Genomic DNA, 16,873 nt, shown 5'->3' on the forward strand with positions numbered 1-16,873 from the left:
TCGGCTATAGATCTGCAATATTTTGCTGGGTGGCCAAATTGCCAGCAATTCCTACACTGTTGCGGTGTAGGGATCACCTTCCGAACTTGTAACCGATGTCCTGCTACATAAACAGAGGATGGGAGTTCATGGCTGTCAAAAGTTAAACGAGCCACATTGCAAGGGTATCGTCTTCGCCCGTGGGCAGGAAGAACATAAGTGTCTAACTTGAGAATTGGAAGATCTTGGAGTTCCAGCTGTTCGAGAATGTTATTGCCATATGTCTGGAAATTCTGTTGGACTATGGTATGGAGCAGAATAACAGTACCACTACAAGAATTGAGGGAATGATGTTTTCGATAGTGATAGGAATAGTATTGATATGTGAAAGAGAAAGATCATGAGCTTGGATAGAATTCTGGACTGTGATGATGCGCGTACCACTCTTAAGAGCATGAAAGGAAATATCTCTACCAACGTGGCGTAGGAGCACTTTGCCAATACTATGGTCCGAAAGATAGGCAATAGAAGAAGTCGGTCGTAAAGTAAAGAATTTAGTCCATTGTGTGGTCTAAAACTGAGTGTGGACAGGGAGTGCATGATGTGTCGGTCTTTTCCAAGTAGAATGGGAAGGTAATGAAGTAACATCATCAGGAGATTGTCGTTGGCATTCAGAAGTGGGACCAGAATCGGTCCGACATGAGACAGGCTGGCGATTTGAAAATCGTCGCACCATAGAGGGAGAGGCCGGAAGCATAGTCAAAGGAGAGTGGAGGTCAGACAAATCAAAGGAGTCAGTGGAAGCCCCGGTACCTGAAGCAGGTGAGGAAACAGCACCAGCAAGAGGTACAGGGGCCTTAGGAGTGTCCAAAGAGTGGCCAAAAGATGAGGCGAGGTCAGAACAGGGTGCGGTAACAATAAGGGGCCCGGGGGTAGCGGGGTCATGGATTTGGGACTCCATGGTTAGGTTACTTCTTTCTTTTTGTTTTTAAGAAAAAAGAAAGAAGAAAAGAAAATAAAAATAAAAAAAGAATAAAAAAAAGGGGGGACTGGGGAGGGATAGTTCCTAGGAGGAATGAAAGGGCCAGAAATTTCCGTCTGCGCCCAAGAGGACCTCAGCACCGCAAGTAGTGCAGATGCAGCATGGAATCCGTGCCATACCCTACCCTTCATGCCAGTAAACCAGCAATCTGGGATAGCAACCTCACATCCGCCGAGCTACCTCAGTGGACAAAAGAGAGGGCGGCCGGATATCCACCACAAAGCATACCTCCTTCGGCCACCACCCCCAGAATCTGAAAGGTGGCTTCCAGAGATACACCCGTCGCCTGAAAGACACCCAAAGGGATACCGGAGAGGGATCGGGACATCCCCAGGTGATCCAGATCCACAGCTAACTACGCCACCGCCAAGAACCTCAACGGAATGGGATGGACCCCGGTACCTTTCCCCCTACCTATGAACTAGTGTGCCTCTGGGAAAAATCCCGAAGGCCAAAAGGTAAAGGGCAAAAGGGAGGGGTGGGGAGGAGGAGGAGGAAAGGAAAAAGGGGAGGATGGGGAGGATGGGATAGGGAAGGGGGGATTGGGGGGTAATTAGGTTCGGTCTGAGGAAGGGGACCGACAGGTCTAATTCCTCAGACCAAGAGCCTCTTCACCACGCCAAGGAGCCCCCCTTGAAGAGGAAGATCTTCTAAAGCCCGATTGATAGCTATGAAGAATGTTGTTGTCATTAAGGTACTTAACTACTTGAGAGTACACCGCCCTCTCTAGAATTTTGGATATTATACTGAGTATACTAACAGGCCTATAGTTGCTGACATCAGACCTACTATTTTTCTTGAAGATAGGAGTAACTCTGGCCTTGGTATTAGTGGTGATTGATAGATTTATTATGTGAGCAATAGGGATTGACAGTTCAGAAGCACCATCTTTTAGGAACTTAGACGGGATGTTATCAGGGCCTGTGCTCTTAGTTGGGTTTAACCTGCTTAGTTCTTTTTGAATAAAGTCATGAGATACACTTACTAGTTGACAACTGTTTGGGGTTACCCCTTTATTGGTATAGTATGTTTGAAACTTATCAGCGTCTGTGTTAAAGGTATTTGATGCAGCTGGTAGTTTACTTACTAGTGTTGATGCAACAGATGTGTAGTAGGAATTAAAGCAATTTGCCACCTTAGATGTTTCGTGGCATACCTCATTATCGATAGTGAGTACTATGTTAGACCTATCTACTGGCTTATGGCTATACCCCAACTGTTTTAGTTGTTGCCAGAGCTTTCTGGGGTTATGCTTATACTTTTCAATTTTTGAGCAATATTTGTATAGTTAACCTTACGGGAGCTAGTCACTTGTTGCCCTATACTATCTCTCTTTGTTGATCAGTTGCTTTGCCTTTACTAGCAACTTTACTCTGAATATTGTCTTTTAAACATTTTCCTGAAGCATCCTAGTAATATCTGCTGTTTTCAACCCTAGTACTGCAGCTTGATTGTTTCCCACAAACACCCATACCTCTATAATCTATCAGTTTAAAGTCCTAGACAAGTCATCAATTACCTCCTCAGTCGAATTGGCTAATGCAGCCACTCCAACCGCAGAGAGATGAACCCCATCCCTTGCATACATATCACGTTTGCCATAGAATTTGTCCTGGTTATCAGTGAATGGGATTGCAAGTTCCTTGCAGTACCTGTCTAGCCAACAACTTATACCAGTTGCCCTAGACATCCATTCATTGCCCACTCCCTTTCTAGGCATGATGGTACATATGATTAGGATCCCTCCTTTAGATCTGACTACTTCATTGGCTGACCTGTACTTACTCAGTAGCTCCTGTCTCCTGCCCTTCCCAATGTCATTACCACCAGCACATATTATCCAACCTGCTGGCTATGTCACCAACACCAGCTCCTGGGAGGCACACCCTCTGTCTGACCTTCCTATCTTAGTTACAAAAAGCACGATCCATATATCTTACCTGAGAATCTGACACAATCAGAATATTCTTACCTTGATTAGCAGGGGAGTCAGTGGTACCTTGAACCTCACTAACCACTGAAGTACACTCGTCCTGGAGAACAGAGAGTCGATTTCCTAACTTCACATCTTCTCTATTAACCTTCCTTAACTTCCTTCTTCCTGAATTGTGAACCACTTACCACTTAAAGTGGCTGCCACTCTCACTCCTGGTGACCATTTCCTCCTTACCAGCTCCATCCATCTCACCCTCATTCCCAAACCTATCTAGGTGAAGCTTCAGCCTCCTATTTTCCTCCTGAAGAAGCAAAACCTCCTTCAACACTTTAACCTGAGATTCTCAAACACTACAGCAAGCCATGGTGCTTGGTAACACCCCGACTTCTCTCATCTTCATTAATCAGTCGATCAGAGGCTGCTTAACTTGCAGACCTGCTACCAATATGGGTATGCACTAACCTGAAATTACCCTAGTGGGTTTACAGTTTCCGTTTTATTTTGATTTTAATAATAAAAGGACCTGAAATTAGGTATTGCAGGCATGGAGACCCGACTTAGCCAGAGTTACCTCCGTCACGGTTTCAAGGATCGGCGGTAGCACCAGGGAGGCCACAAGAACCGTAGCGTTCTATGGCAAACCATATTACAACTACCCTTTCTCTCTGCAAATGGTTTCCATGGTCACGATGCCTGAAATATCTGGTATCCATCAGCAGAAGCCAAAGGCTTCCAGTTACTTGGGTTCTCCGCAGAACAGTATCCCATTTCGGGCACTTGTGCCTGCATGAATAACCTTTTTGTAATTTCCCATCCATGTTTATACATTCTAATTAAAAATCTTTAAACTGTAATAGTCGGTTGCTTTTCTGTCTTTTTTCATTTGTTTTGGTTTTCATTTTTCCTTTTGCTCTGTGCTTGATGAACCATTTGATGGGAGTGTGTACACTTTCCTACTCCAGATATACGTGTTTGCCCATTTTTTTAATTACTTTTTGGCAGTCTTGATGCACCAAGATTTTTTGTTCTTCTCGACTGATAGGTCGTGTATTATGGTTATCTCTGAAGACTTCATTTTCACGTCCTTCCTTGTATTTAGCAACTGTTTCTTAAGCCCAGCCCTGCTCTGCCTTGACAAAAAAACTGAAAGATAGACTGCAAATCACCCAGAACAAAATCGTAAGATTCATCCTGGGGCTGGGACCAAGAGAACATGTAGGCCAGGATGAATTACAGCAGTTGGATATGCTGAATGTTGAAGACAGAGTAAAACAACTGAAGCTAAATCATGTTTATAAAATTGCTCACGAACAGTGTCCAGAATATCTTGCTGTCAATTTTGTCAAGGTTGGGAACCGCAGCAATCATAGTACTAGGGGGAGAGAGCACAACTTTGTAGTACCCACAGTCAGTGGCCAGGCTTCAAACACCTTTTATTGTACAGCAATAAAGGAATGGAACAGACTACCCGCACATGTCAAAGCCAGTCATAGCATGAACCAGTTCAAGAAGAGTGCCAAAAAGTGTCTGATGAATGAAGCAACAGAAAGGGAGGGGAATGATTTTCTATTTTTTAGCTAAAATACGTGTAAATTTTACCTTATCCCTAGTAATGACCCTCGTATTGTAGATAGTCGTAATGACCCTCGGGTAGTAGATAGTCTTAATGACCCTCGTATTGTAGATAGTCTTAATGACCCTCGTGTAGTAGATAGTCTTTTTAGTATGATAATAAGATGTTATCTTCATTATAGAATAATAAGAAAATATTATAACCTTTATATTATAATAATAAGGTAAAAGGACCCCAATGGAAATAAGTCACTCTGTCTGACTTTTTTGGGTTATCCTAGGTTCTCTACACATATGCTGCTATGTATGATAATTCTATGTAACTGTATTGTGTATACCTGAATAAATTTACTTACTTACTTACTTACTTACTTAAAAGAGAGCTTGATCAAAGGGTTTGGAGCTACCCCTCTCCTTCCTATATGCAAACTTGGTTGCCTCCCATCACCCAGCCTCTGTATGATTACCATGAATCTAGCACTTACCTGATATATAATTTTTAAACCCAACCTGAGTGATGAGTTTGTTGTGGGCTCACTGATTATTTTATTAACTAAATTTGTATTAATTCCTGGTCTCCATTCTCCCATGTTCAGCAGTACCTTGTTTCTTGTCTCTCCCATGTTCAGCAGTACCTTGTTTCTTGTCTCTCCCATGTTCAGCAGTACCTTGTTTCTTGTCTCTCCCATGTTCAGTAGTACCTTGTTTCTTGTCTCTATCATGTTCAGCAGTACCTTGTTTGTTGTCTCTCCCATGTTCAGCAATACCTTATTTCTTGTCTCTCCCATGTTCAGTAGTACCTTGTTTCTTGTCTCTATCATGTTCAGCAGTACCTTGTTTCTTGTCTCTCCCATGTCCAGCAGCACCTTGTTTCTTGTATCTCCCATGTCCAGCAATACTTTGTTTCTTGTCTCTCCCATGTCCAGCAATACTTTGTTTCTTGTCTCTCCCATGTCCAACAATACTTTGTTTCTTGTCTCTCCCTTGTTCAGCAATACTTTGTCTCTTGTCTCTCCCAGGTTCAGCAGTACCTTGTTTCTTGTCTCTCCCATGTGCAGCAATACTTTGTTTCTTGACTCTCCCATGTTCAGCAGTACCTTGTCTCTTGTCTCTTCCATGTCCAGCAGTACCTTGTCTCTTGTCTCCCATGTCCAGCAGTACCTTGTTTCTTGTTTCTCCCATGTTCAGCAGTACCTTGTCTCTTGTCTCTTCCATGTCCAGCAGTACCTTGTCTCTTGTTTCTCCCATGTCCAGCAGTACCTTGTCTCTTGTTTCTCCCATGTCCAGCAGTACCTTGTCTCTTGTTTCTCCCATGTCCAGCAGTACCTTGTTTCTTGTTTCTCCCATGTTCAGCAGTACCTTGTCTCTTGTTTCTCCCATGTCCAGCAGTACCTTGTCTCTTGTTTCTCCCATGTCCAGCAGTACCTTGTCTCTTGTTTCTCCCATGTCCAGCAGTACCTTGTCTCTTGTTTCTCCCATATCCAGCAGTACCTTGTCTCTCCCATGCCCAGCAGTACCTTCTCTATTGTCTCTCCCATGCCCAGCAATACTTTGTCTATTGTCTTTCCCATGCCCAACAATACTTTGTTTATTGTGTCTCCCATGCCCAACAATACTTTATCTATTGTCTCTCCCATGCCCAGCAATATTTTGTCTCTTGTTTCTCCCATGCCCAGCAATACTTTGTCTATTGTCTCTCCCACGCCCAGCAATACTTTGTGTATTGTCTCTCCCATACCCAGCAGTATCTTGTCTATTGTCTCTCCCATGCCCAGCAATACTTTGTCTATTGTCTCTCCCATACCCAACAATACTTTGTGTATTGTCTCTCCCATGCCCAGCAATACTTTGTGTATTGTCTCTGCCATGGGCAGCAGTACCTTGTCTCTGGTGTGTTTTCCTGTGACCAACATCATACTTTGTACATATAACTGCAAGTATTGAAGCCTCGTAAGCATTACCATACTACATGTCTGTATTACACGTATGTATCTTGTAGTTTCTTGCAGTCACCTTATATTTGTATTTACATCACTAGTTTTGTATCATCTGTAAACACTGATATTATATGTAACATCTACCACTCGTACAGTTGTAATAATATTACTGTACGCCATCCTCAAATTTTCTGACTCCTCTCTTCTTGTCCTGTCAACATTTGTTGAATAAAAACAAATGGAAAGTATTTGACTCCCAATTAAAACTGGCATTTATTTTATAAATATAAAAGTAAAAACTTGGGGAAGATTTATACACAGTATATACTACATAGCATGTTTCAAATAAATAAAAAGTACCATAAATAATTATTGCTAATAGATAAAAATAATCTTAACATTAATCACGATAAGAAATTTAGTTTCGTTGAGAATGAACCAGAAGAATGTACTATCACAATAATCTCTCTTGCTGGCAGATGTAGAACCTACTTTCCCCACATCCTTCCGCTGACACCACAAACTTGTACGCAGGTTTGAGTGCTAGACACTGGGAGTAGAGAGGCTGAGGTTGGCTGCTGCCCCACACCTCCCACCTCACGGGACGTCCATCTAACCACTTCCACTCCTCATCTTTGCCAGCAGTTGAGGCACCTATCCAGTAGGTGTAAGTTCGGCTAACTGAAAAAGGTATAAGAAATGGTATGGTGATACCGACAAGATGTGGAAAAAAAAAACTCATGTACAGTTCAGGACATTTATTATGTAAAGTAAAAGGACACAAGTGCAGCTAATGTGACATTTTTATTGTGGCAACGTTTCGCTCTCCAGGAGCTTGACAAAGCTCCTGGAGAGCGAAACGTTGCCACAATAAAAATGTCACATTAGTTGCACTTGTGTCCTTTTACTTTACATATTGTCGGTAATTCTACCAACATTATTACGTTTATTATAGGAAACGAAAATCACTCACGAAAATCACTCCATATGAAAGCAAAAGACTCGGCAGGAGATGCAACATTACCCCGATGAGAAGCAGGGGCGCCTCGAGTACACTGAGAGACAACACAGTAAGTGTCCGGGGTCCAAGACTGTTCAATTGCCTCCCAGCATACATAAGGGGGATTGCCAATAGACCCCTGCCTGTCTTCAAGACGGCACTGGACAGGCACCTAAAGTCAGTACCTGACCAACCGAGCTGTGGTTCGTACGTCAGCTTGTGTGAGGCCAGCAGTAACAGCCTGGTTGATCAGACTCTGATCCACCATGAGGCCTGGTCTCAGACCGGGCCGCGGGGGCGTTGACCCCCGAAACCTTCTCAAGGTAAACTCCAGGTAAACGTTTCACCACGAGTGACTTCTTGAGTCCTAATACAGAGATATTGAAAGATTAACTGATTCGTCAGGAACTGCGTCCTGACACGGATCTTAATTCTAATTATTATTATACTCAAAACTAAGCGTCTTAATCCAAATATGACAAGGTCCTGGATGCTGTAGACGATAAACAAAATGCAGATGCAGACTTTGCAAAAACTTTCGACAAGTGTGACCATGGTGTAATAGCACACAAAATGCGTGATAAAGGAATAACAGGAAAAGTTGGTAGATGGATCTATAACTTCCTGACAAATAGAACACAAAGAGTAATAGTAAACAGAGTAAAGTTCGAGGCAGCTACAGTGAAAAGCTCTGTTCCACAAGGCACAGTACTCGCTCCCGTCCTATTCCTCATCCTCATTTCTGACATAGACAGAGATGTAAGTTATAGCTCTGTGTCTTCCTTTGCGGATGACACCTGAATTGCCATGACAGTGTCCTCCATCGAAGGCACCACAAGACTCCAAGTGGACATCAACCAAATCTTCGAATGGGCTACTCAAAACAATATGAAGTTCAATGAAGAGAAATGTCAGCTACTCAGATATGGAAAACTTGAGGAAATTAAAACTGTATCAGGGTATACAACAAATTCTAAACATACAAAAGAGCGAAAAAGTAATGTGAAGAACCTGGGAGTGATAATGTCAGAGGATCTCGCCTTCAAAGACCACAACAACGTATCTACCGCATCTGCTATTAAAGTGATAAGATGGATAATGAGAACCTTCAAAACTAGGGATGCCAAGCCCATGATGATTCTCTTCAAATTGCTTGTTCTCTCTAGGCTGAAATACTGCTGTACACTAACTGCCCCCTTGAAGGCAGGCGAAATTGCTGACCTGGAGAGTGCACCAAGAACTTCCACGGCACACATAAGTACGATAAGGCACCTAAATTACTAGGAACGGTTGAAATCCCTTGATTTGTATTCCTTGGAACGCAGGCGAGAGAGATACATGATAATATACACTTGGAAAATCCTAGAGGGATTAGTACCAAACTTGCACAAGAAAATCACTCCCTATGAAAGCAAAAGACTCGGCAGGAGATGCAACATTCCACTAATGAAAAGCAGGGGCGCCACGAGTACACTGAGAGACAACACAATAAGTGTCAGGGGCCCAAAACTGTTCAGCTGCCTCCCAGCATACATAAGGGGGATTACCAATAGACCCCTGGCTGCTCTCAAGAAGGCACTGGACAGGCACCTAAAGTCAGTACTTGACCAGCCAGGCTTTGTTCGTACGTCAGTTTACGTTCGAAAAGCAGTAACAGCCTAGTTGATCAGACCCTGATCCACCACGAGACCTTGTCTCAGACCGAGCCGTGGGGGCGTTGACCCCAGACACCCTCTCCAGGTATACTCCAGGTATACACCATTGTCTGAGTGAGCGATAGGAACCCACATCACTGCCCGAGTGAGAGACATATATCCCGGTCTTGAGATAACTTACGTCTGAGCTTAAGAATGAAATGCTTGAACTGGCTGTAGTGTAGTGGGGCAGCGAGGTCTCCCTGGAGGCTGTGACAGTGTGCCCGAGCATCCTGCCAGGTCAGACGCTCCTCCCTGCTAACATGATAGCAACCACCACCGCCACGACGATATGGCCACACACACACGCCTGTAACATGAAAAAATTATCCTAGTGGGATAGTCGGTATATGTTGGGATATGTTGGTAATATGTTGATGGTTCCCGGGGTCATTACCCCTGCTGCCTGATCTCGGACCAGGCCTCTTGGTTGATTTCCTGAGTAGTCAGGTTATCAGTGTTGGCAATGTGCAGTCGAACTTTAGTATCACAGCCTGAGTGATCAAGAGCTGTCTGGAGAAACTTGTTAAGTGAGCAGCAGTTGGTGATGTGAGCCATAGACAGTGAGATGGGAAGATAAACAATGTAATTATTCTCCTGGAAAAACTGCAAACTTCTCACACACACGAAAAAAAAAATAGATTTTATTATTTTATTTTATTATTTATTTCAGGAGAGAAGCGCTGGGTTGGAAGAGTCAAACAGACCCGGGAAATGGCAAACAATCAGTCCCAGATTTTCGCTTGGCCGACTTCATGGGATTGAAAAATTACCTGGGTGGGCTAAATTGGGATGTCCTGACTATGGGTCAGGTAGGTGGTGTTGGTTGCCAATATGACGTTTTTCAGAGCATAGTTCTAGCTGCCCAGACAACTTTTGTTCCGAGTAGGGAAATAAGATCTAACAACAATGATCCCAAATGGATGAACAATAGATTAAAACATCTCAATGGTCAAAAGAGAGGCATATATAGGCGTCAGGGATGGAAGTATACGTCAGGGCTGGTAGTATACGTCAGTGCTGGTAGTATACGTCAGGCTGGTAGTATACGTCAGGCTGGTAGTATACATAAGAGCTGGTAGTATACGTCAGACTGGTAGTATAAGTCAGGGCTGGTAGTATACATCAGGTCTGGTAGTATACATCAGGTCTGGTAGTGTACATCAGGGCTGGTTAACAGTGCCAAACACACCCTTAACAGTGCCAAACACACTCTTAACAGTGCCAAACACACTCTTACAGTGCTAAACACACTCTTAACAGTGTTTCACCAGTAGGGAGTGCCAAACACACTCTTAACAGTGCCAAACACACTCTTACCAGTCCCAAACACACTCTTAACAGTGCCAAACACACTCTTAACAGTGCCAAACACACTCTTAACAGTGCCAAACACACTCTTAACAGTGCCAAACACACTCTTACCAGTCCCAAACACACTCTTAACAGTGCCAAACACACCCTTAACAGTGCCAAACACACTCTTAACAGTGCCAAACACACTCTTAACAGTGCCAAACACACTCTTAACAGTATCAAACACACTCTTAACAGTGCCGAACACACTCTTAACAATGCCAAACACACTCTTAACAATGCCAAACACACTCTTAACAGTGCGAAACACTCTTAACTGTGCCAAACACACTCTTAGCAGTGCCAGCACGTTAAGGGAGGCTGCCAAATTCAGTATTCAGAATATAAATATTTTTTTATTAATTTGTGCAGGCCGATCTTACTGAGACTTTTATATGATCATAGAACATATATGTTTATTTAAAAAATGAAAGGAATCTTACAAAAAAAATAAAAATAAAATAATTACGAAATAGATCGACCTTAGTTCCATGGTATTGGACGCACCTGACAGTCTATGTATAACTAAAACCGGATTTACGGCAGGTATATATTTTCTAAATACAATTTTTATTCCTATTTGTTGAAATAAAGATTAATTTTAAATATGTGAAACTTAAGTATGATATAGTGTTAGGTAACTGGACGAAGATGCAACCGAATGTAACATGTGGCAACGTTTTACTCTCCAGGTATGTCATGTGAGGTGAATGATAGGTAGTAGCGGCAGCAGTAGTAGTTAAATATAATTATTACATGAGACAAAATACCATATATAACTAGAATATCGCTGTCAACTTGTCAGTAACACTGTCTGATAATAAAATTAATAAAAACTATTATCTTACCCTCCAGAGCGACGTCTTCTGTCGTAGTATTGTTAGTGTGAGTAGCTCCAGCGGTGGTCGTGGCCATCACCTGCGTCAAGTTGTTCAGTTCTTCCTGGAGGGCGGTGACCTTCCTGGTGACAGAGGTCAGGTCATTGAAGGAGGTGGCCTCTACTTCGCCCACACGTTGAGTGTAGCTCCAGTTCTTGTTCCCAGCCTCACCCTGCTTGCTCTCCAACGCTGACATTTTCATGGTAAGTATATTAAGTTCAGTCTTCTGCTTCTCCTGAACTTCTTCCAGTTTTACTAATGAATGTCTACGTTCATCACTGATGCAGTGACATGTTGTGGAGTCAGTAGCATCTTTCTTCGTGTTGAGTATTGCACTAGTAGGACGCCCGGTGATATTCATTTTCAAGTTATCTAGTTCGTCCCTTAAGGATTTTACAGCATCATTGAAATCTTTTACTTTTGATGTGAGATCGTCCAGAGAAGATTTGGTGTCTTGAATCTTGTCATCGAAGTGAGTGATGTTTACTTGTGGCTGTAGGATGTCCTCCTCCGTCAGGATGTTGTCACTGTAATAAGAGACTGTCTGAGGTGTGTCAGTTCTTAACTTACTCTCGACCTCTACCAGTGATAGCTGGAGTCCATCTATCTGTACCTGGAAGTTTTGTGTGTGTTCCTGGACTCCCTGCAGCTTCTCCTGCATTGCTGTCAACTGGCTTCCCTGGCTCATAACCAACAACTTCAACGTGGAAAACGTCTCTAATATAAGACCTATTTTTTGGTCCATGTTTTCTCTTAATCTTTCGAAGTTGGTGGACATCGTGCCAAAGGCGTCCTCGCTGCTATCTCTCAAGTAGTGTAGTTCTTGTTCAATACTGTCTCTGAAAGCTTGATCACATTTGGTGTCCTCTCTGTACAGTGCATCACGGATGTCCGTGAGGACAGTGGCGGTGTTGTCACCGCTCTTTATCTTGTTATTCTTTGATAGAGACAGGATCCCACTCTCCATCTCTGGTTCATTATAGCTTGGAATGTTCTTATATAGTTCTGTTTTGTTTATATTATCATCATCTATAATTTTTATTGGTACTGTTATGTTTATGCTATTATCTTTATTTTGTCCGATTATATTCGTTTTAACATTCATAGACTTGTTTATATCTTGTTCTGCTTCCATTGTATCAATGTTTTCTAATATTTTAACTTTGTGTGTAGAATTAACATCCCGTGATCTAACATCTTCCCTAACAAGGGTGGTGTTATAATTTGACATTTTAGCTTTGTCGGTAGAATTATAAGTTTCTTCTGATTGTTCAAGGGAACTTTCTGTGGTTGTAATTTCCGCCATTTCAGCTTCGTGTAAAGAATTTTCATCCAGGGGGATCAGGTGTTCTGAAACATGAAGGTTGAGGTGGGCCGAGTCTCCCTCCTGCAGTAGCTGTTGGTAGTGCTGCTGGGCCGAGTTTTCCTCCTGCAGTAGCTGTTGGTAGTGCTGCTGGGCCGAGTCTCCATCCTGCAGGAGCTGTTGGTGCTGCTGGGGCAGGTGCGTGGACAGCTCCAGGCAGTGTGTTGTCAGCACAGCTGCTTCCACCAGCATCATCCTCACTAACACGTTGCTATTCCATCTTGTACCCATTGCCTAATAATAATTGAATTTATTTATGTAATATTAACACATACACAGTCTGTATTGGAGTGTGCAGCACCAGTATGGAACTCACTCCTATTAAAGAACATGAAATTGGAGAAAGTGCAGAGGTCTGCGTTTTATATATATATATATATATATATATATATATATATATATATATATATATATATATATATATATATATATATATATATATATATATATATATATATATATATATGCGCAATGAGATCACAGTAAACAGGTGATTTCAGAATATGCAAAACAACCACTGTGAAAGAATAGAGAAACTCCAAGCGCTTTCGTGACTACTCACATTATCAAGGAACAATGAAAGCAATGCATGAAAGGAAGGCATATAAATGGTCTAGACCACACTTCACTATCGCATCCCACAACAAAGCAACGCCTGATGCGCGACTCATAAGAAAAGGAACGCTGCAGCAGGCCCGCTGGCCTAACTAGACAGGTCTATTCTTTCACAGTGGTTGTTTTGCATATATATATATATATATATATATATATATATATATATATATATATATATATATATATATATATATATATATATATATATATATGTATATATAATATATATATATATATATATATATATATATATATATATATATATATATATATATATAAACACTGATCACTGGCTGAAGGAGACTCGAACCTACGAACCTTGGCACAAGGTATGCAGTGCTTTACCAATCTACCCACACTGGACAATACCTTGGCGTGCAACTTGCGTTACACGTTGATCCAAGGCAGCCAGCTTTCAGGGAGAAGACTTTCCCTGAAGCAAGTTATTCTTTTCTCTGAGGATGAGGGTCCCCAGGACAGTTCTAGAGGTAGTACCTCCCTCCCTCCCTCCCTCTCAACGTGTAACGCAAGTTGCACGCCAAGGTATTGTCCAGTGTGGGTACATTGGTAAAGCACTGCGTACCTTGTGCTAAGGTTCGTAGGTTCGAGTCTCCTTCAGCCAGAGATCAGTGTTTGTGTATATTTCGCCTGCTCTTGCGAATTCCTTGCATATATATATATATATATATATATATATATATATATATATATATATATATATATATATATATATATATATATATATATATATATATATATATATATATATATATATATATATATACCATCTTTTAGGAGTGAAGAAGAGCGTAATGTAAGTGTGGTGGAGGTACGTGAGGCATTACGTAGAATGAAAGGGGGTAAAGCAGCTGGAACTGATGGGATCATGACAGAAATGTTAAAAGCAGGGGGGGATATAGTGTTGGAGTGGTTGGTACTTTTGTTTAATAAATGTATGAAAGAGGGGAAGGTACCTAGGGATTGGCAGAGAGCATGTATAGTCCCTTTATATAAAGGGAAAGGGGACAAAAGAGATTGTAAAAATTATAGAGGAATAAGTTTACTGAGTATACCAGGAAAAGTATACGGTAGAGTTATAATTGAAAGAATTAGAGGTAAGACAGAATGTAGAATTGCGGATGAGCAAGGAGGCTTCAGAGTGGGTAGGGGATGTGTAGATCAAGTGTTTACATTGAAGCATATATGTGAACAGTATTTAGATAAAGGTAGGGAAGTTTTTATTGCATTTATGGATTTAGAAAAGGCATATGCTAGAGTGGATAGAGGAGCAATGTGGCAGATGTTGCAAGTTTATGGAATAGGTGGTAAGTTACTAAATGCTGTAAAGAGCTTTTATGAGGATAGTGAGGCCCAGGTTAGGGTGTGTAGAAGAGAGGGAGAATACTTCCCGGTAAAAGTTAGGTCTTAGACAGGGATGTGTAATGTCACCATGGTTGTTTAATATATTTATAGATGGGGTTGTAAAAGAAGTAAATGCTAGGGTGTTCGGGAGAGGGGTGGGATTAAATTATGGGGAATCAAATTCAAAATGGGAATTGACACAGTTACTTTTTGCAGATGATACTGTGCTTATGGGAGATTCTTAAGAAAAATTGCAAAGGTTAGTGGATGAGTTTGAGAATGTGTGTAAAGGTAGAAAGTTGAAAGTGAACATAGAAAAGAGTAAGGTGATGAGGGTATCAAATGATTTAGATAAAGAAAAAATGGATATCAAATTGGGGAGGAGGAGTATGGAAGAAGTGAATGTTTTCAGATACTTGGGAGTTGACGTGTCGGCGGATGGATTTATGAAGGATGAGGTTAATCATAGAATTGATGAGGGAAAAAAGGTGAGTGGTGCGTTGAGGTATATGTGGAGTCAAAAAACGTTATCTATGGAGGCAAAGAAGGGAATGTATGAAAGTATAGTAGTACCAACACTCTTATATGGATGTGAAGCTTGGGTGGTAAATGCAGCAGCGAGGAGACGGTTGGAGGCAGTGGAGATGTCCTGTTTAAGGGCAATGTGTGGTGTAAATATGATGCAGAAAATTCGGAGTGTGGAAATTAGGAGAAGGTGTGGAGTTAATAAAAGCATTAGTCAGAGGGCAGAAGAGGGGTTGTTGAGGTGGTTTGGTCATTTAGAGAGAATGGATCAAAGTAGAATGACATGGAAAGCATATAAATCTATAGGGGAAGGAAAGAGGGGTAGGGGTCGTCCTCGAAAGGGTTGGAAAGAGGGGGTAAAGGAGGTTTTGTGAGCGAGGGGCTTGGACTTCCAGCGGGCGTGCGTGGGCGTGATAGATAGGAGTGAATGGAGACGAATGATACTTGGGACCTGACGATCTGTTGGAGTGTGAGCAGGGTAATATTTAGTGAAGGGATTCAGGGAAAACGGTTATTTTCATATAGTCGGACTTGAGTCCTGGAAATGAGAAGTACAATGCCTGCACTTTAAAGGAGGGGTTTGGGATATTGGCAGTTTGGAGGGATATGTTGTGTATCTTTATACGTATATGCTTCTAAACTGTTGTATTCTGAGCACCTCTGCAAAAGCAGTGATAATGTGTGAGTGTGGTGAAAGTGTTGAATGATGATGAAAGTATTTTCTTTTTGGGGATTTTCTTTCTTTTTTTTGGGTCACCCTGCCTCGGTGGGAGACGGCCGACTTGTTGAAAAAAAAAAAAAAAAAAAAATATATATATATATATATATATATATATATATATATATATATATATATATATATATATATATATATATATATATATATATATATATATATATATATATATATATATATATATATACAGAGAGAGAGAGAGAGAGAGAGAGAGAGAGGGACCACCTCTAGAACTGTCCTGGGGACCCTCATCCTCAGAGAAAAGAAAAACTTGCTTCAGGGAAAACTCAAGGTTCTCCCTGAAGCTGTTTGAGAATTTTCTCCTACCACTCCGTTTATTTAATGTATAATATATTTAAAGACAAAATACATTGACAAAACATTCACAAAAATACAATAGAAAGTAAAACAACATAGGTAACTCAGAGCTACATCTCGAATACTTTGTCCAGCTCCCCCGGTGGTGGGCTGCATGCCCAGAATGTTGCAGGCATTTCCTCTCTGGATCACAACACTGAGTTTCTGAAAGAGGAAGCTGGTCGCTCTGTGGTCCTTGGTTTCTATGATGAGCTTTTCACCCAGCTCTTTGAGGAACTTTAGAGCACACTTGCCTCATGATCAAGGGTCTCCGACCATATTGGGATGAAGTTATAGCAAGGGGTGAGGTCTTCATATTTGCGGATCTTCTGGGTCTCCCTGTGGCTGGCAGCTCCACCCCCTTCCACTATGGAGTATGGCAAATAGGTGTCTGCCAATGTGGCGGCACAGGTGTAGTCCCAGGCAATCTGCTTTCCATCCTTCCAGGGTAGCATAGTGGCTCCATCAGGACGCTTTTGACTTCCGTCAGACCTCTGCACTTGGGGTTCCCGTTGAGCTGG

The 16,873-nt window shown here is 41.8% G+C and overlaps 1 protein-coding gene across 1 annotated transcript in view; it reads right to left on the minus strand.

Moving 5' to 3' along the window:
* Window positions 1-6,763: 6,763 nt before the first annotated feature.
* LOC128700643 (C-type lectin domain family 4 member F-like) overlaps window positions 6,764-16,873 on the minus strand; it is a 52,043-nt gene continuing 41,933 nt past the window's right edge. The window contains exons 2-4 of the mRNA XM_070088648.1: window positions 11,365-12,991; window positions 9,303-9,470; window positions 6,764-7,147 (exon numbers count right to left, since the gene is read on the minus strand). Of these exons, the coding sequence (XP_069944749.1) occupies window positions 6,921-7,147; window positions 9,303-9,470; window positions 11,365-12,988 (2,019 nt within the window). The 5' untranslated portion in view covers window positions 12,989-12,991 and the 3' untranslated portion in view covers window positions 6,764-6,920. The remainder of the gene's footprint in view (window positions 7,148-9,302; window positions 9,471-11,364; window positions 12,992-16,873) is intronic.

Source organism: Cherax quadricarinatus, chromosome 2 (genome assembly GCF_038502225.1).
Source record: "Cherax quadricarinatus isolate ZL_2023a chromosome 2, ASM3850222v1, whole genome shotgun sequence".
Taxonomy (NCBI): domain Eukaryota; kingdom Metazoa; phylum Arthropoda; class Malacostraca; order Decapoda; family Parastacidae; genus Cherax; species Cherax quadricarinatus.